Genomic DNA, 24,832 nt, shown 5'->3' with positions numbered 1-24,832 from the left:
ATGTCTAAGAGGTATGAATTGCATTAACTGACCAAAAAAAAAATAGAAAGCACCAAGTCTACGGTTGTAAAACATCACTTAATAAACTCATACAAATAAATATCTCACTGTATTATATTTGCCATGAAGTTCCTTACGCTAAAAAGAAAACTTATTGCAAATGACGTTTGTTTGATTCTTAATGCCATGTTAGCTGCTATGGCTGTTATCATGGCTGAATAATAGATTCAGTCTTTAAACATCGAAGTAGGGGGTCGATTTACTTTCTTTACTTGTGTGTCAAGTGGTAGGAGTGTTTGCGTGACTATGAGGGTAAATAGTTTAATTGATTTATATATGTAATTGATCTTATATTGAGAGATATTTTAAGTCCTATTGCTTCTAAGAATGTAAGCAGTTTTTGGGAGGGGACTGATGTGATGATTTATTTGTAGTTGTTTGTATTGTAAAATGTTGTTCTGGTGTTATTTATCTTTTGGCATGAGTAGAGAATGTGTTTAACAGAGGTTCTTGTGGCGGCCTGGTCTCCCTTTAGCAGGTAGTTATGAGTGAGGTAGGTCTGTCCAATACGGCATCTTGTGTAAATGATTTGTTCCCATTGTTTTTGGGGTATTGAATTCTGTCTGTTTTTATAGTAGGATGGATCTTGTAGAGTTTATTGGTGGTAAATGTTACCCATACTTATTACTGTAAATGAAGTAATAACAAAAATGTAGCCAATTATTAAAGGGGTTAGGGAGTAAAATACACTTCTGAAAGGTGGCTCCTAAAGCAACACCAGATCAAAAAGACAGTAAAGAGGTGATATGAGAGAAAATGAGAAAGCAAGACAGTGAGTATCGTTTCCTCACCAGGCCTCCTCCACACACTCCTTGCTTCTGTGATGGAAAGAGGAGGAAAAAAACGACAAGTTGCTACAAGTCGTATCTCTTAATGCCATTAATGCCAAGTTCACACTACACGACTTTCCAAGTCGTCAGGTCGCTGTACAGTTCACATAACACGACTGGATCTCTTGTAATCGGGAGTCTTTCAGGTCGGTGTATATTTCACACTACACGACTGATCGGCGATAGGGGGTTTCACACTACACCATCTATCACCAACTGGAATCGCAGGCGAGCTTCTCTGGTCTCCCAAACTACGTTCTGTCACGAAAACAAACGCGAGAAGTGACGAGGGGTTTAATGATACCACGTCCAAAAATGTACGTCAACAAGTAGCGAGCGATCAAAGTTTGTGCGCTGATGTGCAGCGTAAAATCAAGGAGAAAAAATAAATTAATTTGCATGGATTTGGTTATGTGACCAGCATGGATAGTTCTATAGTGAGTTGGAGGTTAATAAATATTGTTTGCAATGAAACGTTGGTGTTTTGTAAAGAACGATAAGGTCAGAATACTGTAAAACTTGTGTGTTTGCCGATGTATTCTGATATAAACTATATTAAGCCCCTGTCCCACCTTTTTACAACTCGTAAACGTTTCCTCTCACCCGGTATCTTGCGTTCTTATTGGCTGTTCGACATAGCACTCATCGGCCGACTCATATCCAGATATTTAGCAAGCTAGATAAATATCTTCATTCGCCGAGCGTTCACACATAGCGATTGAGAGCAGAGTTTCGATTGGCGAGCGAACGCCGAGTTTCTCCCGAGCGGCAAATCTAGCGCCAACCAGTCGGCGAGCGAAAATCAGGGCAAAAATCGTGTAGTGTGAACTAGGCATAAGACAACCAGCCACACCAGCCTAAAATTCTTTTATTAATTAAATAAATAAAACAACAAAAACTAACAAAACTCAATTTTCTATCAAAAGCAATTTTCACCCTAGTTACATGCTCACCTACTACCCAAAAGTGCGTAGATACGTAGATCATTCTTCAGTGTGTTTATTTCTTCAGCTGAATGTGTATATGCTTACAACACTGACACTCATGCAGGCCTCAGAAAGTCATTCATAAATAAATAATAATTCCCATTTCACTAGAGCTTTGTGTTAACTAACCATAATAAAGCTTATATCAGGTCTACCACGCCCTGGCCTGTGGCAAACACATAATAAAGAAGCTTTGGGCAGACTTTTACCAGCTCGTGCTGTTACCTGCAGTGATGCTTTCTAGTGGCCAGCCAGAATCCTCTCTCACAGCCGTAACACTGTGCAGCCAGATGATCGGGGTACCACCGGGTCACCTGCATCACACACACACACACACACACACCACTTTTACTATTTTTTTCCCTCCCAATCTAGTCGTATCCAATTACCCGATTGCATTACGTTTCCTCTCTACTGATGCTGACATCCACTCCTGATTGAGGAGAGCCATGGCTAACACACGCCCCCTCCGACACGTGTGCAGTAGCTGCCTGCATCTTTTCCCCTGCATAATGCAGGTTCCTACGTGGATCAGACTAGCGCATGGACAGTCACATACTGATCACATTATCCCCATCAATCAGCCAACAGTGGTCATTTTCTTATTTATTAGGATTTTAACGTCATGTTTTACACTTTGGTTACATTCATGACAAGAACAGTTAGTTACACAAGATCCATCAGTTCACAATTTTAATATCAAACACAGTCATGGACAATTTTGTATCTCCAATTCACTTGTACTCGCTTGCACGTCTTTGGACTGTGGGAGGAAACCCCCACAGACACAGGATGAACATGCAAACTCCACAAGGAAAGGGTCCGGACCGCCACACCTGGGATTCGAAACCCAGGACCTTCTAGCTGTTAGGCGACACTGTTACCCACTGAGCCACCGTGCCTTCCAGCAGAGGTCATAATTACATCAGTTATGAGGAATCCCCTCCAGCACCCTCCCTACGAACAAGCCAATTGTTGTTTGTGTAGGTGCCCAGCCTGTCGGTAGCAGAGCTGAGATTCGAACCCACAAGTTTGAGATGTCAGCTCTGGTGTGCTAGTTTGTGTTTTACCACTGCGCCACCTAAGCTTCCCTATTCAATTTTAAAACACCGTTTTATTTGCACGTTATTAGCTTTTATGATAATTTCTAACCCAATGCATTTTAAATAACGACGAACACACTACACAGAACCGCTTAAAATCAACAGTCAGTTTAGTTTATTATTTACTGCATTATAATTTTTTTTATTATTTTTTAAAAGCATCACTGAGATTTTTTACATCTATAGAGAGAGTACCTCTGTGTCCTGCTTGTCTACTTGTTCCCAGCTGGTGTCTGAAAAGAGCTCTGTACTGCAGCGAGACAGGCAGTTTGGGTCCAGGTTAAAGTCGGAGTCTGCAATTGAGGTCTGACACAGGAAGAGAAAGAAAAATCGGATTACAATCTACAAAATAGATGAACAATTACATGACAGCATTAACGTTTGCCATTAGATGCATTCAAATGCCCCCCAGCCCCCAGGAGTTTCTAGGTGTGTTGCAACCATGATGAAAACCACGGAGCTGTTACAAAAACTGAGAGAAGATGATGTTAATTTATTAAAAGGGCAAGTTCAGTGATGATGTGGGGATGCTTTGCTGCTGCACTGACTGGCAATCTTTACTGTGTGACCAGAATCATGCATTTATAAGCCATTTTGAGGAGGAATGTTTGTCTTCTGTGGTAAAACTGAACCTTGCACTTGGTGATAATTTGGTGGACTTTCCAGCAAGGATCACAAGCATATTTCCAAATCAACCAAAGTTATTAATTCCTGGTTAAAGAATCAGTCCTGACATCTGTCCAGATTTAAACCTCTGGTGGGATTTAAAGAAAACAGCTGCAGCATGAAAACCATTATACTGTTATATGAATTTACTTTCAGATGCTGACTCATGATTAGTCTGTGAGTTCAATCATTCTTACCAGGACACTTCCGTTATGCCATCATTCAAATTAGAACTTGCACTCCTCCACCAACATAAATGTTTACATTGTTAGACCATTTTAGAGGCACAGAAAAACAATAAAACTCTTACAAGTTCTAATAACGCTGTTTATCTAGGGCCACGTGGTCCATCACAACCAGAACATGCTCACCACTTCATCTCCCAGGTCTCCGTTAAGGCAGCGCTGCATCACTGCCGTTTTCTGGCTCTGCAGCCGACTCCACAGCTCCTGCACCTGCCTCTTCAGAGCCTCCACCTCGAGCTGGTGACCGACCTCGATCTGGCGCAGGCGCTGCTGCACCGCGTCCGTGTGCAGCGTGAGGCCGTCGTCGTCCAGGTGGCTGCGTCCCGAGTGCGTGCAGCGCTGGGCGGAGCAGCTGCAACTGGTCACGGAGAGCTGGCGACTCAGAAGAGCTCTCTGAGGGGTGGAGGGCTCTGGGTCGGAGGAGTCACCGTTACACACGGGGTGGAGTGGTTCGGCTGGAGCGGAGGAGAAAGGGAAGGCACCGAGGGACGGTTGCCTGGCGGCACCGTTTAATATTCTAGGAGTGCCGTGCGACTCGTGATCTGATTCAGGGCTGCGTTTCAGGCACGTGGGTTCTGTTTCGGGCTGTGCAGAGATGGGCGTGGGTACGAGAGTCTCTACTCGGTTGCCCGGATCTTCAGTGAGCGTTTCTGTGGAGCTTTCTAGAAGAGACAGACGCTTCTCAGCAGCTTCTGAAACAGGTTGTGTGGTCTCTGGTGATGGAATGAGTGTACTGCACTCCATGTTGGACTCTTTCCCGTAGCCATTAGTCATAGTTCTGATGGTGGGAGAGGTGGAGTGAACAGGACTTAAAGTGCTGTGAGGATTTGAATCCTCCCCTGTGGTGCATTTCTCCAAAACGTCTTGCCCAAGCTCGTCCACTTCCTGATTCTCTGTGGCATTCAATTCACCTGGAGCCTGAGGTAACTGTGTCACTGAATCACATGACTTGTCTTCGGTCGCTAAACAGAATCCATTGAGTTTTGCCTCATTCAGACCTTCATTGCCATTATGTGAAGGCACCTCAAACCCCTTGACAACCCCATTTCTCTTAATCTCAGCCGAATCAGCATCAGAACTGTTCTGAATCCCAGCATCACTGAGAAGAGCGAGACTGTTAGCATTTTCCACTTTAGCATCTCTCAGACTGTCTGCTGCAGCCTCCTGTAGAATATTTTCCATCTGCCCCACTGCCATGCCCACCGACAGCTCGGCTTCCACCCCCTCCCCTACGGGCAACCTCAAGCGATTAACATCCTGAGAACACACTCCATTCTCTGCATCACTATCAGGTGTGGATCTATTAAGTCCCGCCCCCAGATGGCCATTTGGCCACCCTTCTGGTTCTGGTGGGGTGGTGTCATCATTTCCAGTCACTATGTTGATTTCCAGGGACCTGCGATGGTCCTGCCACTTTTCGTTCAGACTGGGGTCACTGGAACGTCTGTTGGAGGCCAGAGAATTCCCGACCTCACACGCACTGGGCAGGTTATCAAAAGAGCGGGTCTTGGGACGCCTGTTCGAAGGCAAAAATGTGATAATTTTAAGTACGTTTGAGTAAGTTTTAATGCTTCAAACTTATTTTAGACTCATAATAACACTGTGAAAGTTCTTAAGCCTTAAAGCCTGAAATCTGAATATTTTTCCAGCTTAAGACATCTCAAAATGTATTTTTCAATCCTATTATTCTGGTCGTTTTTAGATATAATTAATCAGTCCCTAGTTTCAATAGATCACATAGCCATTTTTTTTTGCTTAGATTACAGCCATTAGTGTGTTTGGATATAGTTGGCAGCATCCAATTCCCTTCAATCCCTACCAATTCCCTAGTTCCCAGTACAGAGAAACACCACACTTCATGTTTTTGTTTTTTGTCAAATGTTATGCTCTGGGTTCAGTTTAAAAACCTACGTCTCATTTGTAGTTTTATGCAAACTGAAAATAAGATGCAGCTAAGATCTTAGTTATGAGGACTCGTAAGTCCTTTAAAGTTGCCATTAACTTTTTGGTAGCATCCATAATCAATCTCCTCTTGCATAGGTCACAGTTTGGTGCCATAAACTTTCTACTGTTTAAACAAAAAAAAAAGCTCTAAATGGTATTAAGTGTTACAGTTATAGGGCCCTCCTAATTTCACGGACCTTCACCCCTCCTTTTTAAAAGGAAAGTGCCACATTTTACGACATTGTCATTAAATAACACTCATAAATGGAACGATGGAATAAATGAAAGCTACGATTGTAAACCTAAAACATCCAACGACGGTGCGAGACTTAATGTCCCCCCAGCCTCTACAGAGTTTTCAAACTCAGTTACCCGAGTCATGTTTTTAGCTGCTTTAGACTTTAACTGAATTGCCATAGGATTGCTAGGATGCCTCATAATGCAAATTAACTTGTAAACGCGAGGTACATGAACACTACGTGAATGAAAAATTTTAAATCACTTAACACAAAACTTAAGGTTTGAATTTCACTGCAAATTGCACATTACACGGGAAAAGGCTTGTTTCAAGGTCCGTGACGCAATTTTTATGGCTGTAAATTAGGTAGGGCCTTACATATAGTGTTATCATGTTTTGAGTTCAAAGCTTATTTACCTTCCATGTCTAGAAAAATACACATATTTGTAATTGCTGTATTAAAAATGAAAAACTAACCAAAACAACTGGTTTAAACATTCTCGACAAACATTAAGAAGTGTCTAAGTATTTTATCTCTCAGACTGAACTTCAGTCCTACCTGCCCAGAGGTTGGTCTTCAGGGTTGGCACCAGTTGGAGGGTATGGGGCACAGGAGTCGTCTGAGGGTGTTGTGGGTGATGAGCTGGGCAGGTACACTGCTGTCCACAGCAGCAGGTTACGCACATGGCAAACAGGGTGCAAAACCTAAAGAGATTAAACAGTGAGAGAGGCAGAAACTGAGCTCTGGTGTGCTTAGGTGCCAGTCTATGGTGAATGATCTTTCCGAGTACGAGGGCATAAAAGCAAACATTCGGGACTGCTAAGATTTCCCAAAAGAGAAGCACTACAGAATTACTAAATAATAAATGTTAAAATATCAGTGCAGTCAAAGGGCAAAATATATAGAACAGTCTGATGCTTTGTAAGAACAGATAAAACAGGAAGTGTAAAAAGAAAGGAAGAGTGGTAAGTTCTTACAGTCTCCGAGTGTGAGGAGTAGAGCATGTTTTTAAAGGAGCGGTTGGCTGGCCGTAGCAGGGACCACACTGAGCAGGTTCTCTCCTGGATGTGTTGGTCCTCTCTCTCCTTCCCACTGTTACACAGAAACGTGCCAAAGAGACACGAGTATGTGTGCTGCACCAGCTTCACCTGAAAGCAAACACATACACACATACAGTGCTTTAAGTCTTCGATCATCAAATCACTTTAAATATTAAAGACAAATGGCCCAAGCAAACACGAAATGCTTCTCTTAAGAACGAATGAAAAATGCTGTTCAGCCCTACCTGACCTCTACGTATGTAGGTACTGGTAGATCAACCAGTTAACCAAATTCAACAGTAAATAGGGTTCAATTTCACTAGCCACACCCAGCCATGATTACTGAGCCTGTTTGGAAATGTGCAGGGTTAGGAGGACACATCAGGGGTCTGTTCAAAAACCTAGTGAGCGGCCTTGCTGCCTATGACCTACCTGGGCAGCTGCCTAAGTAGAGAGAATTCTAATAAGACCCTGAACTTTTAAGGCAGGTTATTCAGACACGATTTAGACAGCAATTACGTCTAAGCTAACGCAGTTAACCTCAGGTCATTCAAATCAATGGGCTGAGGTGGCACAAACCATTAACATGCCAGCTAACATCTCCCTCGATGTACCGAAAACGATTAAACTGTACTGACAAGTCAAAGTTTGACACTTGTGCACCTTTATACAAATTAAAAATCTATTTATTTACATTTAAAAAGAACTCATTCGTTGCTCAGCATTCATCCACCATATTTGTAATTTTGTAATTTCTTGGCGGTGGTGGGGCTTGAACTGGCAACCTTCTGATTACTAGTCTATCTTAACTACTGAGCTACCACTGCCCACATTTTTGCCACTTTTTTGCCAAAGCAACTTACAATTGTGGACCTGGCTCAGAGCCCAAGAGTGACAACTTGATAGTTTTGGGGCTCTAACCAGCAACCTTCTGATCCTAGTCCAGTGCCTTTACCACTGAGCTACCACTGGCCAGCAGAGGTCGTGATTGCAGCCGTTATGAGGAATCCCCTCAAGCAAAACCCATCCTATAGGCGAGTCAATCATTGTCCCTATAGGTGCCAAGCCTGTTGGAAGCAGTGCTGAGATTCGAACTTTCAAGTTTAAAATGTCAGTTCTGGTGTGCTAGTGTGTTTTTATTTTTTATTGCTGTGTCAACAGAGTGCCCGAATTATGATATTTCATTATTTTAATATTATTTCCATATCCGATGCGCTTCAATATACACTGTGTTTAACAAAAACATGGACAACTTGAAGGTTTTAATTCAGAAGCGACTGAATAGATCAGATCATTTCTCTCTGTGGTTCCAAAATATAAATATTTTATTACTCTGTTCGTCTGAAGCTGTAATCAATTAGAGCACGTCAGTTACCAGAAAGGCCTCGTTGAACTCAAAAGAACAGGGGAACTGTCTCTGGAGCTGGTGCACACAGTCCAGCCACTGCAGGAACACAGGACAGCGCTCGTTCAGATCCTCGGCGTTCTCTCCGTGCCCGCAGCGTTCGGCAAACTTATGGCCAAAGTCCAGCCATTCCGTCTCCACCAGCACCTGAAAACCCTGGTCAGCAGAAGAGCCACAGTTAAGCACTGCAGTTACTAGATACAGTCACAATCAGAAAAAGTCAACCCCCAAAAGAAAATAATGATTTAAATGAAGTCTTTATCAGTTTGATTATAACACAAATAAGCAAAGAAAATGAATTTAGTATTTTAGAGTAGCAGGATGGTTTGTAAGTAGTCATGTCACAATTATTCAATCCCTACATAATAACGCTGATCTTAAAACCTAAATTTAAATTTGGGATGCTGCTTAACACTGTCCGTTTTTTAGCACTGTAATTAACAACAGCATTTGCAGCATCAAATAAGGGTCCTCAGGTGGCACCGCAGCAAATATGTTAATCCACCACTGCTGAGATCTGGAGATCCAGGGTTTAAATTCCAGCAGTGCTATTGGCCAATCAGGCGAATACATGCACATGATTGGTTCTTACATCTGAAGTTTCTGTTTTATTTTAATATAAGGGCAGATACGAGTGTGCTGTTTTAATGTCTAACACATTCATGGACAATTTTGTATCTCTAATTCACCTCACTTGCATGATTTTGGACTGTGGGAGGAAACCGGAGCTCCTAGAAAAAACCCACGCAGACACGGGGAGAACAGTGCTACCCACCGTGCCACCCTGAACAGACTGTGCAAATGTTAAGATCATCCATTCAAGATTAATAATCAAACATCTTATTCTTCTTTTCTTAAGAATAATGAATTAGCTTACCTCGATTGTGCGATAGTAAGGGTCAAGCAGAAGTTTTGACAGTGCCACTATCTGAGGAGTGCGGTCCCATCCATCTGAACAATGGACCAGCACAGACCTGCGGTCACGGTCAACGGCGTTTACCACTAACAAAGCAGCTTTCAGCAACAGAGACAAGTGCTGTAGCCACTTGGTGCTCTCCAGAGCTGACAACCAGCTGAAGACAAAGCAAAGAACCACAGTCAACACACACACAGCACAGGAGCTACTGTAAAGACCTTATTAATTGTTTCTTTGTTTATTAAAACTTTAACGTCATGCTTCACACCTTGGTCACATTCATGACAGGAACGATAGTCACTCGATACACAAGATTCATCAGGTCACACAAGGTTATATCAAACACAGTCATGGACAATCTAGTGCCTCCAATTCACCTCACTTGCACGTCTTTGGACTGTGGGAGGAAACCGGAGCACCTGGAGTAGACCCACGCAGACACGGGGAGAACATGCACACAGAAAGGACCCAGACCGCCCCACCAGGGGATCGAACACAGGACCTTCTTGCTGCGAGGCGACAGTGCTACCCACTTAGTCACGGTGCCACCCTGATGCACCTCATCATCACGCTCTGTCACTGCTTGGGCCGGATTGCCAACTTGAATCTCAGTGTGAGACATTTTATATTTCAATTTAGTGACGTTATAAGGATTTGCAAGCCAAATGAAGTTCAATTAAATCAAAAGGTCACTGACGATACTGTAAAATGTTGAAAATGGAAGTTTTGCACTGCAATATTACAGTTGCATATAGACTTGGTATAAACAGAGCCTAAGAAACTCTTAAGATGAGGTGGGTGTAACATATATACATAAAGACATCAAGTTCATAGCTTTCTAACCAAGGACGCTCCGGTTGACATTTAGGTCTGCTGTATTATGACAAACTTACTTGGCAGGGTCGGGCATCTGGGTACAAAGGAACCGCAAAGAGTGAAAACTCTTGCGGATGGAATGGATGTTGGCCATGCCCATGAAGACCACTTCACAGTTAGGGTAGTATTCTAAAGAAAAGAGCAAAAAAAACATGAACTTCCTGACACCGTGATGTAAAATATGGGTGGTTTACAGTTGTCCTTTTTTAAGCCCGGGTACTGATCTGGTCTGAAAACAAGGGTTCGGGTTCTGCTTAAAGCAAGTCTGGGTGCTTTAATAGACTACAATATGACTTATCATACTATTAAAAATACACAAATGCAGTAATGTAGTTAAAAATAAAATCATACAAAATTCAGTATGTTCCTGTTACACAAGGCATAGAGCAATTATGATTATACTCCATTTAGTCTCATATAAGATTTATAAATTTTTGTAAAGTTTAAAAAAACAGCAACCTATTAAGACAACATACACCGACCACCGATTTTATCCTCAAAGTTGATGTTAGAAGCAGGAAAAATGGGCGAGCGCGAGGATTTGAGCGAGTCTGACGAGGGCCAGATTGTGATGGCTAGACGACTGGGTCAGAGCATCTCCAGAACTGCAGCTCTTGTGGGGTGTTCCCGGTCTGCAGTAATCAGTATCTATCAAAAGTTGTCCAAAGAAGGAACAGTGGTAAACCGGCGACGGGGTCATGGGCGACCAAGGCTCACTGATGCATGTGGGGAGTGAAGGTTAACAGACGAGCTACTGTAGCTCAAACTGCTGAAGAAGTTAAAGCTGGTTCTGATAGAAAGGTGTCAGAATACACAGAGCATCACGGTTGCAGGGCTGTTTTGGCAGCAAAAGGGGGACCAACACAATATTAGAAAGGTGGTCATAATGATATGCCTTATAGGTGTTTGAAACCATGTTATACACCCAATGTATTACAAAAAACCACCAATAAAAACATTTATAGAATTGGACAGAGAACAGTTTTTTCCCGAATTGACCCCTAGAAATCTGGATTTATTAGTTCACCTTTTTTGCTATATAGATTTTTAGGTTTTACATCTTATACATGTCCATTAAAGTTTTTATTTTACCTGGACACTCACAGCCTCCTCCTTTAGCTCTATTGGCCACTGCTGCAGCATAAGACCTGGCATCCAAAATCAAAAGCTTATGAGGCTGTATGGCCAAAGATTCAACTTCCGAACTGTTTGTCATGGAAGAGTCTGAAACACAAAGTAAAATGTATATTTGAAGTTTTCGTACACGTATAAGAGACTTGTATACCATGCCAGTATTGAGTGTTTAATTATTTCCGCATGTTTTTTGTGTGACCACAATTAATCAATTCTGGTTCTGTTTCTTGTTTAACTTATCTAAAAACATACATGCAGCAATCTAGAGTCATCCTTTGGTTCAAAAATGCTTCTGAAATTTGTGGTTCAACCTAATTCATTGTTAGAAATTATGACTGACTAGTGCTCACTTTTGACTAGAACTGTAGGTCTGTGGTTGAAGTGGAGAAGCTAAATCTAAATCTGCTCAGTACCTGTTTGCACTCAGGTGCAATTCTGCAGCATTCTGCCTAAAACACCCTTGAATGTCCTGTAAAAGGGTGGCACAGTGGCTTGGTGGGTAGCACTGTCACCTCACAGAAAGAGGTCCTGGGGCTGATTTACGTGTGAAGTTTGCATGTTCTCCCTGTGTCTGAAGGGTTTCTTCCAGTTTCCCCCCCACAGCCCAAAGACATGCAGTCAAGTTAATTGGATCTACTTAAAATTGCCCTAGGTGCCCTAAACAGGATAAAGCGGTGGTAAAACAGATGAATGAATGAATGAATGTTCTGTATAAAACTGATATATGAGTATGAGGGCATGGCTAGTGCAACAGGGCAGTTATATTATTCTTTGACAGCATGGGCAGAGGTGGCTCAGTGGATAACTTTACTAGACTAAAGTTGGAAGGTCACTGGTTCATACTCCACCACAGCCAATTTGCCACTGTTGGGCCCTTGAGCAAAGCCTTCAAACCGCATTTGCTTGGATTGTATTTGGTCCAGATTGCAAGTCGCTTTGGATAAAAGCATCTCCTAAATGCCAAACAAAAATGTAGTGCAATGAAATAATAACTAACCAAAGTCCACATCTGAGAGGTCATGCCCATTGGGGAAGTCGCGTGAGAATGAGCCGTTGATGAATGCTCTAGGTGAGCTGCTGTCCATGGCACATGCTCTGGCGATGGACTGAACGAGGTGCTCGTCGTCTGCGTTTCTCCAGCCCCACCAGCTCACCTCAGGCTGGCTGCAGCGTGCTATCACTGCACCCGTGCTCAGGTGCCTGAAAAGATTCAATACAGAAATAGATGTTTAACATAGATAGATAGATGATCACAGTTACACACACACACACACACACACACACACACACACACACACACACACACACACAGACCTGTACACTACAGCTGGAAACCTCTTCCAGGAGCGGAAGGCTGCCACATTCTCCAGCTCCTTATCGCTGATCCAGGCGGGCACCACAAGCATCTGTGGATAGCTGGAACACATCCTGGCAGAAGAGCAGACAGAAGGCATCAGCATTGGGGCATGAAATTTGCTTAATGACATCTAAATTCTATTTTAATATGAAGTCCATTTTAATCCGGGGTCATATATGGCCATCAACAAACCAACATACACAATGTATGGACTATGTATTGGGACACCTTGACATTACACATACAGGAGCTTTTATGACAGCCCATAATGTAAAATCCATTTAGGCATTAATATACAGTATTATTAATCCATATATTAATCCATAGGCAATTACATTCCCAGCTATGCAAGTCGTAGCCTAGTGGTTAAGGTACTGGACTAGTAATCAGAAGGTCGCTGGTTCAAGCCCCACTACTGACAGGTTGCTGCTGTTGGGCCCTTGAGCAAGGCCCTTAACCCTTGATTGCTCAGACTGTATACTGTAACAGTACTGTAAGTCGCTTTGGATAAAGGCATCTGCTAAATGCCGAAAATGTACAATGTAAACGTATAACAGCTTCCATTCCTCTGGGCCTGTTCATAGAGAAGAGCATTTGTGAGGTCAGACACTGATGCTGGCTGAAAGGGCCTGGCTCACAGTCTCAGTACCAGTTAGTTCATCCCAAAGGTGTTTGATGGGGTTGAGGTCAGGGCTCTCTGCTGGACAGTCAAGTTGTTCCACACCAAACTCACCGAACCACGCTGTTATGGACCTTGCTGGAGTACAGTCATGGTGGAACAGAAAATAGCCTTCCCCAAACTGTTTCCACAAAATTGGAAGCACTTTACATGGCTGCCACTTAATGGCTGAGTTGGTGTGGTTGCTAAACGCTTCTTATTTCAATAAAACCACTCACAGTTGGACATTTCATGAACTGGCCTGGTGCAACTTTGGCATCCTGTTACAGTACTACACTCAAATTCAGTAAGCTCTTAAGAAGAACCATTCTTTTACGAATGTAAAGGCAGACTGCATGGCTATGTGTGTGATTTTATACACGTGTGGCAATTAGACAGAATGAAACTGAATTCAATACTTTTGTCCATATAGTGTATAAATATAGTTTAAAACCTTCTGAATACATAATACATTAATAAAACCACCTACTTGTACTTATTGTTGATCTCCGATATCCTCCACACGTTCTGTGTGTCAAAGCCCATTCGCTCCACCTCGTTGCGAAACCGAGAGGTCACATGATCCCCTAGTGGAGAAGACCAGAGAGAGTTAGTTGTGTTACAGTGAAAATGTCCCACAAACAAGTGGCCTATAAACTTTATGATTAAAAAGAAACAACAAATAGATACAACATATGGTCAAATTTGTTGGACATGCGAGATAAAAAAAAAACATGAGCATTAATATAGAGATGCAGCTCTGCTCTAGGTATGCTTTTTACTACATTTTAGAACATGACTAGTGGGGTTTAAATCTTTTTAGCCGCAAGTTTAATAGTGGGGTCAAGCCAGTGGTGTGGGGCCTGGCTTGCAATCCTCATAACTATTAGTTTGTGCAGGTCCAGACATATTATTTCCCACTAAAAGTATATAGGGCCAAAGTATGTGGACACCCATTCTAATGACTCCATTGCTAACAGTTGTATAAAAATTATATAAGGTAAATTATATGCTTTTAAAATTTGGCAACATTTTGGGGAATTCCCCTTTCTTCTTCAGCATGATGCCCCTTTAGTAATGACCCACAAAGCAAGATCTATAAAGACATGATTTGGCGAGTTTATTTATTTTTTGGAATATAATGCCATGTTTAACACTTATGTGTCATTTTAGCAAGACAGGTATTATGTTTCCGTCTGCTTATTTTATCGTGTCTTTATAATTATGGCTATTTTATATTGCTTTGACTAGTTGTGTGCACAGAAGCTCCAGTTGCCTACACAGAGCCCTTGTTCTAACCCAATCAAAACCCTTTTGAGATGAACTGTGACCTTGGATTGTGAGTCAGGCCTTTTCTTCGAACATCGGTGCCTGACCTCAATGATTCTATTGACTAAATGGGCACAAATTCTAACACAGACTTCAACGTCTAGATGAAAGGCTATTAAAGTCACAAAGAAAAGTGAGAGCAATTCAATACAAATTGGCAATGGTTTTTGGAATGGGATGTCCAACAAGCTTATGGTCGGGTAGTACGGGTACCCCAATAATCCTGTCCATACAGGATTAAATGAAATACCAATACTGCATTTACCTTACATATAATGTAAACCTCGTGCTAATGAGTCCGTGTTCATGTAAGAACAAACGAACTCTCTCCTTATGCATTTAAACAGACAGAGACAGTAGCATGTGTGACCAGTACCTGGTCTGCAGAGATCACTGTGCTGCTCCTTCTCACTGCTGTACTGCTCGGTACACCAGGCGTGGAAAGCGAAGGAGAACAGCTCCTCCAAGCGGGACGGAGGCCGTGCTGCTGACGAAAGCCTCTTCAGCCACTCCTGACACTGCTCGAAAGTGGAGAACTGACACCTACAGCCAAACACAACACGTCAGGTACAAATCTATTCAAGTGTGAAAACAACTCTGATTTACACGTAAAAAGTTATATAAACACTATATGGACAAAAGTATTGGGACACCCCTTGTTATTAAAAAAAAAAAAAAAAAAATTTGTTTATGCATTTTTCCCCTTTTTAGCACGTCCAATTGCATCATGCGTCCTTTCCACCAATGCCGATCCCCGCTCTGATTTAGGAGAACGAAGCTAACCTACCCCCCCTACCCCCTGGGCGGCAGCCGTATGCATCTTGTCGCCTACACTTTGACGAGTGCAATTCGGATCAGCACTGTGTACGGAGAGACACACCCTGACAGCACTCTTTACCTGTCTCTAAGCAGGCACCATCAATCAGCCAGCAGAGGTCCTAATTGCATTACTTATGAGAGAGTCCCTATCCAGCTTTAATACCCCACCCATCTGAACAACAGGTCAATCGTTGTTCATGTGGCTGCTCAGCCCAGCCGGCAGGCAGAGCTGGGACTCGATATGATGCACTCAAGATCCCAGCTCTGGTGTTCCAGCGTGTGTTTTTACCGCTGCGCCACCTCTTGTTATTTTTGAACTCATGTGCTTCAGCCTCAACAATTGCTAACGAGTAATAAATCAATTACATAAAAAAAATGATATGATCACATTTATCATCAACAGCTTGGGGAAGGCCCTTTTCTGTTCCTGCATGATTGTGCCTCTTTCCCAATGCAAGGTCTATAAAGACTTAAAGAAAAGCTCAATCTAAGGAAACTCTAGTGGTCTGCACAGAGCTCTGACCTCAGCCCTACTGAACAGCTTTGGAATAAACTAGAACATTTTATTTATTTATTTACTAGGATTTTAACGTCATGTTTTACACTTTGATTCCATTCATGACAGAACAGGTAATTATTGGTTACACAAGATTCATCAGTTCACAACTTAAATATCAAACACAGTCATGGACAATTCAGTGTCTCCAATTCACCTCACTTGCACGTCTTTGTACTGTGGGAGGAAACTTGAGCTCCCGGAGGAAACCCACACAGACACGGGAAGAACATGCAAACTCCACACAGAAAAGACCCAGACCGCTCCACCTAGGAATCGAACCCAGAACCTTATTGCTGTGACACGACGGTGATACCCACTGAACCACTGTGCCGCCCCAACTGGAACATCAAATGAGGCTTCCTTGACCAACATCAGTGCCCAGACATAAAAATGTTTATATAAATAGGATGTCCAACAAGTTTATGGTCAAGCATCCAAATACTGTTGGCCAAATAGTGTAAGACAGAGAGACAGAGAGAGAGAGAGAGAGAGAGAGGAGAGAGAGAGAGAGAGAGAGAGAGAGAGAGAGAGTGAGTGTGAGTGTGTGTAAAAAGTGTGGGCGACTGTGCTTTCTGACCTGACCACCTTGCAGTCCTTGCAGGTGATGTGGAGCTGAAATATGTCTCTACATTCCACACTTTCTATCAGCTGCAGAGGAACCTGAAAACAAGACAGGAGAGACGAAACCACATCATGTGATGTTTTAAGGTCATATACTGTACAAATACAGCATATATACATACTCAGTTCTGCAAGTCATAACACTTTAGATTAAACAAAGATTATTTTAGAATATTTATCAGTGAATATAACTAAATATAGATATGTAATTTATTGTGTTGTTTAACAGACACAATGTGCAATATTTATGACTGAAGGTGGAAATCTTAGGACTGAGAGCATTTGAAAGATGAGTAAAAAGGCTGTAACAGCTGTAAACAGCTATAGTTATGGAACATAACATAATAAGACGCATACCAGACTGCACAGTTTTTAATGCCGGATGCCCTTCCTGACGCAATCTCCTATTTCTCTCCGGGCTTGGGACAGACACAGAGTTTGTTTGTTTATTAGGATTTTAACATTGTGCACGTAACTTGCACGTCTTTGGACTGTGGGAGGAAACCGGAAACCCACACAGACACGGGGAGAACATGCAAACTCCACACTGAAAGGACCCGGACCGCCCCACCTGGGGATCGAACCCAGGACCTTCTTGCTGTGAGGTGACAGTGCTACCAACTTAGCCACCAACAAGTGCACCTCCCAATGGCTAGGCTGATTCGGCCACTGTCAGCCCCAGTCACCGTCTCTGAGGGTACTTATGTTGGCTTCTTCAAACCAGCATGTTTACTGGCTCTTGTAAACTGCTTAGCTTTTACCAAGATGGGATATTTTGGCCATATTTTTGCCAAGCATTTAAAATAAAGTTGCCCAACAATATTGCTTATCCACATCCTAAAAGTAAGCCTACTCCGCTTAACATCTGCTCTGTCTTCTTACCCTCCATCATTCATGAACTACCAATACTGTTAACAGGCACAGACACAGATATGCTGTGAAGTGTGACGTGTAAACACACACTTTCACAGGAACTCCGAGAGCACTGAATTCATTTACTTACAGCATTCATTTACTGTTTTGAATAAATGTCTGTAGTGATTTGTGTTAGAATGGATACAAACATTCAAACGATATGGACGTTTGCCGTAGCTTTAACAACTGAATTTTGTTTAAAATAAAAGTTTTACAACCATGATAATGGGCAATACCTGGCAAGCAAATATCAAAGACAGACATAATAAAATAAAATATTTTAACATCATGTTTTACACACTTTGGTTACATTTATGACAAGAGAGGTAATTACTGGTTACACAAGATTCATCAGTTCAAGTCTTTAATGTCAAACACGGTTATGGACATATACTGTATATACTATATATATATTGCTGCTCACGCCCCCGGGCGCAGCCCTTAACGGACCCCTTTTCTACCCATGCACTTTGCACAGGCGCCTCTATCCGCCGATCAGGGTACTTACACAGCATTTGAAGATCCCGCTCACATATTCCGGTCATCCATCCCTGCAGGCACTGCCAACTATGCCCGCTAGATGGCGCCCAGTCGACCAATGCTGAGTTTCAAACCGAGGAGTTCAGAATGTCGGCGCTGGTGTGCTAGCAAAATATCCCACTGCGCCGTCATGGACAATTTTGTATCTCCGATTCACCTCGCGTGCACGTCTTTGGACTGTGGGAGGAAAACGGAGCTCCTGGAGGAAACCCACACAGACACAGAGAGAACATGCAAAATCCACTCAGAAAGGACCCAAACATTCTGGGACCACCTGGGGATCGAACCCAGGACCTTGCTGTGAGGCGAAAGTGCTTATTTACTATAATTTGTGTCATCATACATACATACATGTGTGTGTGTGTGTGTGTGTGTGTGATATCATCAAAGCAAAGAGAACAGGCTGATTAATTAGTTGTTAAGGCTTTTTGTCCTGTTTATTTTCAATAAGAAACAAGAATGATGTCAGTGTGTGATTTAAGATTAAACTAAGTCTAATTTATACTCAGGCTGGGGGGTATTAGGGGTATGAATACATTTTTAAAGACACTGTGTCTGTTATGAAAGTAAACGTCCTAAGAAAAAAATAGATAGGTCTTGTAACTATGGCAACAGTGTCTGCAGCCACTTGCTATATTGTGCCAGCATTGCATCATGGTACATTTCATGCAATCTTCATAATACACAAGCTACAGATTATCAACTCGAAATTTAGCAGCTGTATAATAATGATGTTCTCAGCCACCACTGGTTTCTCAATCCATTAAACATTAGTACTTTAAAATCTATATCAGTGCGTTACTTTATGCTGCTGCAAAGCCTGACAGGAAAAGTGAAGTGTGGGCTTTATAAAGAGTGTCATGTTAATGCAAAATACCACAGAACCCTTAACCACCAAGCAACCACTACAAATAACTGAGAAACGCTTAGTGTGATGTTTTTTTCTTCCTCTTTCTGGTATGTTTTTAGTGTTTCCTGACCATTAAAACAGTGTTTTTAAATACATTTACCTACAACTTTTTTTCTTTTCTTATTTCCTAGGCTGCTCTGGTGTTTAATTTAACTACATAATTTTCTTATAGTATTGGTATATTATCAGGGAAAAAACACACAGCACTTTATCGTATCAGTAGGCACTGCAGCTGATGCAACGTGATTTATTTTTGCATTGGGGCGGCACGGTGGCTCTGTGGTCAGCACTGTCGCCTTACAGCAAGAAAGTCCTGGGTTCGATTCCCAGGTGGATCAGTCCGGGACCTTTGTGTAGAGTTTGCATGTTCTCCCCGTGTCTGTGTGGGTTTCCTCCAGGAGCTCCAGTTTCCAGTAAGGTAAAATAGAGATACAAAATTGGCTGTGACTGTGTTTGACATTAAACTTGGACTGATGAATCTTGTAACCAAAATGTAAAACATGACAATAAAATCCTAATAAACAAACAGACTATGGGAAAGAATTCCAGAAATGCAGTGCAGCTCTTAACTGTAATAAGGATTAGGTTGGAACTGCTGGTAAAATGTCTGGTATGCCAAACTGTCTTTAACTGACTAATTGTTTCAGGTCAAAGTTCCTTATTTTTTAGAGTTCCTTATTTTTCTGTGTTAAAGAAACACACTTACATTAACAACAGACTCTTTGAACTTGATGTGCAGACGATAGCTGGACATGGCAACGACTGCGTCCTCTGCCCTGCCCACATACTTTGTAAACTCTCCATGAAGTTCAGGAAAAGGCACCTGTAACAAAACCACCAGATCAATAAACAGGTCTGAGAAATATGAAAGATTTCATGATCATAAAGCAATAAACTGAACATTTACTTAAGAAGCTACAGTTGCCAAAAAAAAAAAAAAAAAAAAAAACTGTGATGGCGCATCTAGTGGGCACAATTGGTAGCTGGCTACCATGTCTGCTAATGCTTAGTTCACAGTACACGATTTTTGCCCTGATTTTTGCTCGGCGACTGGTCGGCGCTAGATTTGGCGGCTCGGGAGCAACTCGGCGTTCACTCAGCGGTCCAAACTCGACTCTCAATCGCTATGCCGGCAACAACTCGATCCAAGTGGCTCGCCGATTGCTCGGCGACTGAAGATAATTATCTAGCTTGTCAAATATCTGGATATGAGTCGGCTGACTGGCAATGAGTGCTGTGTCGAACAGCCAATGAGAACGCAAGATACAGGGTGAGGGGAAACACAGGGGAAGAGTTGTAAAAAGGTGAGACAGGGACACACTCAAGTTTTACAGTACTTCTGACCTCATCCTTCTCTACAAAACACCAACGCTGCATTGCAAAAAATATTTCTTAACCTCCAACTCATTATACAACACACAATCCCTTCTGGCCACATAGCCAAATCCACTCGGATTCATTTATTTTTTTCTCCTTGATTTTACAGCTGCACATCAGCACACAAATTTTGATCGCTCGCTACTTACTGACGTGCATGTTTGGACGTGGTATCATTAAACCCCTCGTCACTTCTCGCGTTTGTTTTCGTGACAAAACGTAGTTTGGGAGACCAGAGAAGCTCGTCTGCGATTACATTTGGTGATAGATGGTGTAGTGTGAAACCCCCTATCGCCGATCAGTCGTGTACTATGAAAGCCACACTGACTTGAAAGACTCCCGATTACAAGAGATCCAGTTGTGTAGTGGGGTTAACTGTAAAGTGACCTGATGATTTGGAAAGTTGTGTGTACTTGGCATAAGGCGGGATGACCGGTCTAAGTGGGAGGGGTCTTCAAACGCTGTGTAAGGACCCTGGTTAGCAGATAGAGGCGCCTGTGCAAAAAGCATGGGCGAAAAAAAGGGGTCTGCTAGGACTGCGCACAGGTCGGAGGAGGCATGAGCAGCAATATACCCTTCACGAATGCAATCAGGGATCCCCAGCAGCGGAAGACAGATTGACTACAATAAATCGGGAGGAAAGGGGAGAAAATGCTTAAATAAATAGAAAAAAAAGAAGTGATTTGTTCGTTCTTTTGAACCTTTATTTACTCACAAAAATAAAAATCTAGTGACACAAACATGCTTGTGTCCCAACTTCTTTGAAATGTGCTGCAGGCATCAAATGTGTTAATCATAACAAAATACAATTAGTTGGTCAAACGTTTTATTGTACATGTATTACATTATACATTACATTATAAGCAAACGAGATCTAACCTGTAGATTGTCCTCATCCAGAACAGGGGGTTTCCTCGGAAAGATCTGATTGGCCTGGATACACTCCAGACTTTGCATTTCCTCCTCCTCCTGCCAGACAAGCACAGGCTTCAGACAAAACCACAAGCACTCAATGGTAAGAACAGTGAACAGGTTTAATGTCATGCCAGACAATGGAAGCCTACAAACTCTTTATATTACACCCAGTCACGTCACTGTAGTGATCTTTGTCCATTCAGGTTTGTCTGGTTCAATAAACTGGAATACAATTGTTCCAATTCACAACCTAATCAAAACACTCATGTACTAAAAGGTCAGATTTCCTTTGGCTTGGGCGAGTTAAACAAAGACAGCATTATTCATTAGAGCAGGGATTTACATTTTCGGCAGACCTAGTGCCTCCATAATAAACATTACCTACTCTAGTTTAAGTAGACACAGTCCAAGGATACAAATTAGAACGTACAAGTCAGCTTAAGTGCTTAGTAAAGAGGTGGGTTTTTAATCGTCTGTTGAAGACAAGAGACAGACAGGGAAAGTTCGTTTAACCACTTAAACTGGTGCTGGTACAGAGAAGAACCTTGATGCTTGTCTTCCTCGAGTTCTGGGTGGAGGATCAAGACGAGCGAGACTAGTGGTTCGGAGGTTGCGTGGTACAGAGCGGGGTGTGATGAGTTCTCCAAGGTAGCTTGGTGCTGGTCCATTTTTGGCTCTGTAGGCGAGCATCAGTGTTTTAAACTGAATGTGTGCGGCTACAGAAAGCCAGTGAAGAGAACGACCCACGAACGAACCCATGAACGAACCACGACTCAAGCAACATAAACATTGCATTAAAACAAAACACAAAATGAAACATATTTAATTAATGAAATTGGTGGCAATCTGGTGCCACTGAGGTTTACAAGATATAATGTAAAGCATCTACATATGGGCATCCGAAAGTTTACTCTGTGCTTACGGTCTTTAGTTAGAAGGGTTGCGAGTCGACCCAAGGTTTAAAAAACCCTCCATTAACATAAGAATTATTTCCAAGTTAAATAAAAAATGAGACCGACTTGCTAAAAATAATTTACCACAACCTGTAGGACAAGTGGGTTTTTGCATGGGATGCCGAATCTACACAAGCCCCTGGGTAAAATGTCCTCTGATAATTCGCTGCCAAATAACCTTTCCATGAGATTATTTTGCATTTATTTTGATAGTCAGATCCATAATCAGTTTGTAACATCTGACAACTACTACACTATAATGTTTAAATACTTAAAGTACATGCAATCTAGCCTAGATTCATGTGTTTTGTATATAATAAAAGGTCTTAATGTGTCTAAATTAATAATTTAAATAATAAGAATGACTGAGTAAGGTTTCAGTTCTGATAAGTACTCCTGCATAAAAAGCTTTTTAAAGCCATAAGCTGCTTGAGTAGATCTTATGTGTATGAGACATTCCCTTCATTTTTGCTGTAAACCATGTGATTCCAAACTGGCTTTCTGTGGTCAAATCATCTAAGAATTTTATAAGAGGCCTTCAGTTTCGCCTCCTAGTCCAAACATGCTCCTAAACTGCTGTGGTAACTGACTATAAAAACCTGATGTATGGTTAGTGGGGCTGACGCTTGACTTGGACTGAGAGGAACTACAAATCTTACACACATAAGAGGGACCATCTTAATGCTGCAGCTCTAACATGAACAGGAAAGTCATGAACGACAGAACTGGTATGCATTAGAATCACAAAAACATGCCATTTCAATTAGGAGTTATGCATGTTAAATTTTGAAGGTAGAAGGTAGAAATCTAGGCTCTGGGGTGGCAAAGCAGAAAAGTACACCACCCCACTACCGCTGAGATCCAGGGATCTGGGGATCGAACGTCAGCAGTCAGGTGTCTGCATGGACATGACTGGCTAACGTCCAGAGGGAAGGGATGGCTGAAACAGCCCAGCCATTAGGAGGTGCTCTAATCAGTCTGGACGGGCATACAGCGTTAAAACTGTGCCAAGTCTGGTATGTTGAAGATCTAATAAGAAGAAGAACAACAACAAGAAGACTTTCGGTTAGGAAAGCGCTCTTTATTATTTTGGAGAGCCTGTCCACAAAATTTTAGAGCCCTAACCACTGGATTTTTAGAAGAATACACCTACATTGTGCCACAAGAGCATCAGTATGGTCAGGCTCTGATGCAGGGCAACAGGGCCAACTTATGGTCTGCATCCCAATTCTTCTTAAATGTAAAGGATTTAATTGAATATAATAGCAAAATTTCTTTCTATTAAATAAGTGATGTCTGGGATAAGTTATATAAAATAATGTGATGGCTGGTTTATGGGACCAAACTTCAGAAGCCATCAGATGATTAAATAGATGCATCAGGTGGACAAAGTTAAGGGAACTTGACAAATCAAAGTGGGGAAAGGATCCAACAAAGTCAGTCAATCCATCGTAAATCTTGTAATGTTTTACCACCCTACACACAATAGTAATCCAAGACGTCATTCAATTTAGATCAAAGGCATTTGTCTCATAGACATCAGTACAATGAAGCTACTGTTAAAGCATAAGAGCAACTTTAACAATTAACATCGAGGCAGTTAAGTGCGTGCAGCATAATTTCTAAATGTTTATACGACAAACACACATTTACCATATTTCCAAACTATCAGTCTATCAACTGACTAGTAAAAACATTTTAGGCAGCTTTAATAGCAGTTGTGGTGTACCATAAACCAGGTGTGGACAGATTTATTCAGTACGTTACCATGGCCCTGGACGAAGGAGCGCGGGCCACTGCCGTCAGCTTCTGGTTGAACTGTTTCTCTCCCTCTACTTGGTTAAAGCTGTGATGACAGAACAGAGGAAAAACAACATGTTAGTAACAGCTTGAGGCAGAAATAAAACATGTATTAATACATGAATACATATACAAACTGCATAAAGTATAATTAAAGTGTTTAGTTCGTAACTGTTACAACCTGAAACTTTTATTAATTTAATTAGAAACCATTTAATTTCTCCAGTATTTAGGAATCATCAGAGTGGATCTGGTCTGTATACAGGACTTTCTTTTGCTGGATGCCCTTCCTGATACAACCTTCCTTTTTAATCCAGGCTTGAGACCAGCACTAATCAGACACTAACTTCTTCAGTAAAGATACAAAATAAACTTTATCTGTTTAAAACAATCATGGTGACAGCTGATAACCATTCAACATTAAGTTGCATTTACATTTATAGCATTTCACAGATCCATTTATCCGACCAGAAGCATTTATCCAACCATTTTTCTATTTGATTACCTTAATGTTGACCATTGCCCAAAACCCAAAAGAATGTCTGTTACATTCAGTACATTGTAATTAAGAGACTTGTTTTAAAAGCTTGTTTGACTTTTATATTCGGCCTGTGGACAAAAGATAGACCATTCTT

General features: G+C 41.8%; 1 protein-coding gene across 5 annotated transcripts in view; it reads right to left on the bottom strand.

Moving 5' to 3' along the window:
* The window catches only part of mtmr3 (myotubularin related protein 3), a 44,746-nt gene that overhangs the window by 7,124 nt on the left and 12,790 nt on the right, over positions 1-24,832 (bottom strand). For 4 of the 5 annotated variants that reach the window (XR_010013338.1, XR_010013339.1, XR_010013337.1 and 1 more), the window contains exons 2-19: positions 24,165-24,243; positions 21,409-21,498; positions 19,859-19,975; positions 16,744-16,826; positions 15,165-15,331; positions 13,950-14,046; positions 12,759-12,872; positions 12,442-12,644; positions 11,403-11,534; positions 10,328-10,439; positions 9,396-9,591; positions 8,489-8,674; positions 7,051-7,221; positions 6,632-6,777; positions 4,017-5,406; positions 3,175-3,285; positions 2,102-2,190; positions 852-878 (exon numbers count right to left, since the gene is read on the bottom strand). Coding sequence is in view for 2 of the 5 variants with exons in the window: in XM_062998880.1 (XP_062854950.1) it covers positions 852-878; positions 2,102-2,190; positions 3,175-3,285; positions 4,017-5,406; positions 6,632-6,777; positions 7,051-7,221; positions 8,489-8,674; positions 9,396-9,591; positions 10,328-10,439; positions 11,403-11,534; positions 12,442-12,644; positions 12,759-12,872; positions 13,950-14,046; positions 15,165-15,331; positions 16,744-16,826; positions 19,859-19,975; positions 21,409-21,498; positions 24,165-24,167 (3,434 nt within the window). In the remaining 3 variants the exon portion in view is untranslated. The remainder of the gene's footprint in view (positions 1-851; positions 879-2,101; positions 2,191-3,174; positions 3,286-4,016; positions 5,407-6,631; positions 6,778-7,050; positions 7,222-8,488; positions 8,675-9,395; positions 9,592-10,327; positions 10,440-11,402; positions 11,535-12,441; positions 12,645-12,758; positions 12,873-13,949; positions 14,047-15,164; positions 15,332-16,743; positions 16,827-19,858; positions 19,976-21,408; positions 21,499-24,164; positions 24,244-24,832) is intronic. The other variant, XM_062998881.1, reaches the window with a different exon arrangement.

The sequence above is a fragment of the Trichomycterus rosablanca genome, chromosome 7 (assembly GCF_030014385.1).
Source record: "Trichomycterus rosablanca isolate fTriRos1 chromosome 7, fTriRos1.hap1, whole genome shotgun sequence".
Lineage (NCBI taxonomy): Eukaryota > Metazoa > Chordata > Actinopteri > Siluriformes > Trichomycteridae > Trichomycterus > Trichomycterus rosablanca.
This window is presented reverse-complemented; position numbering and strand designations above follow the sequence as displayed.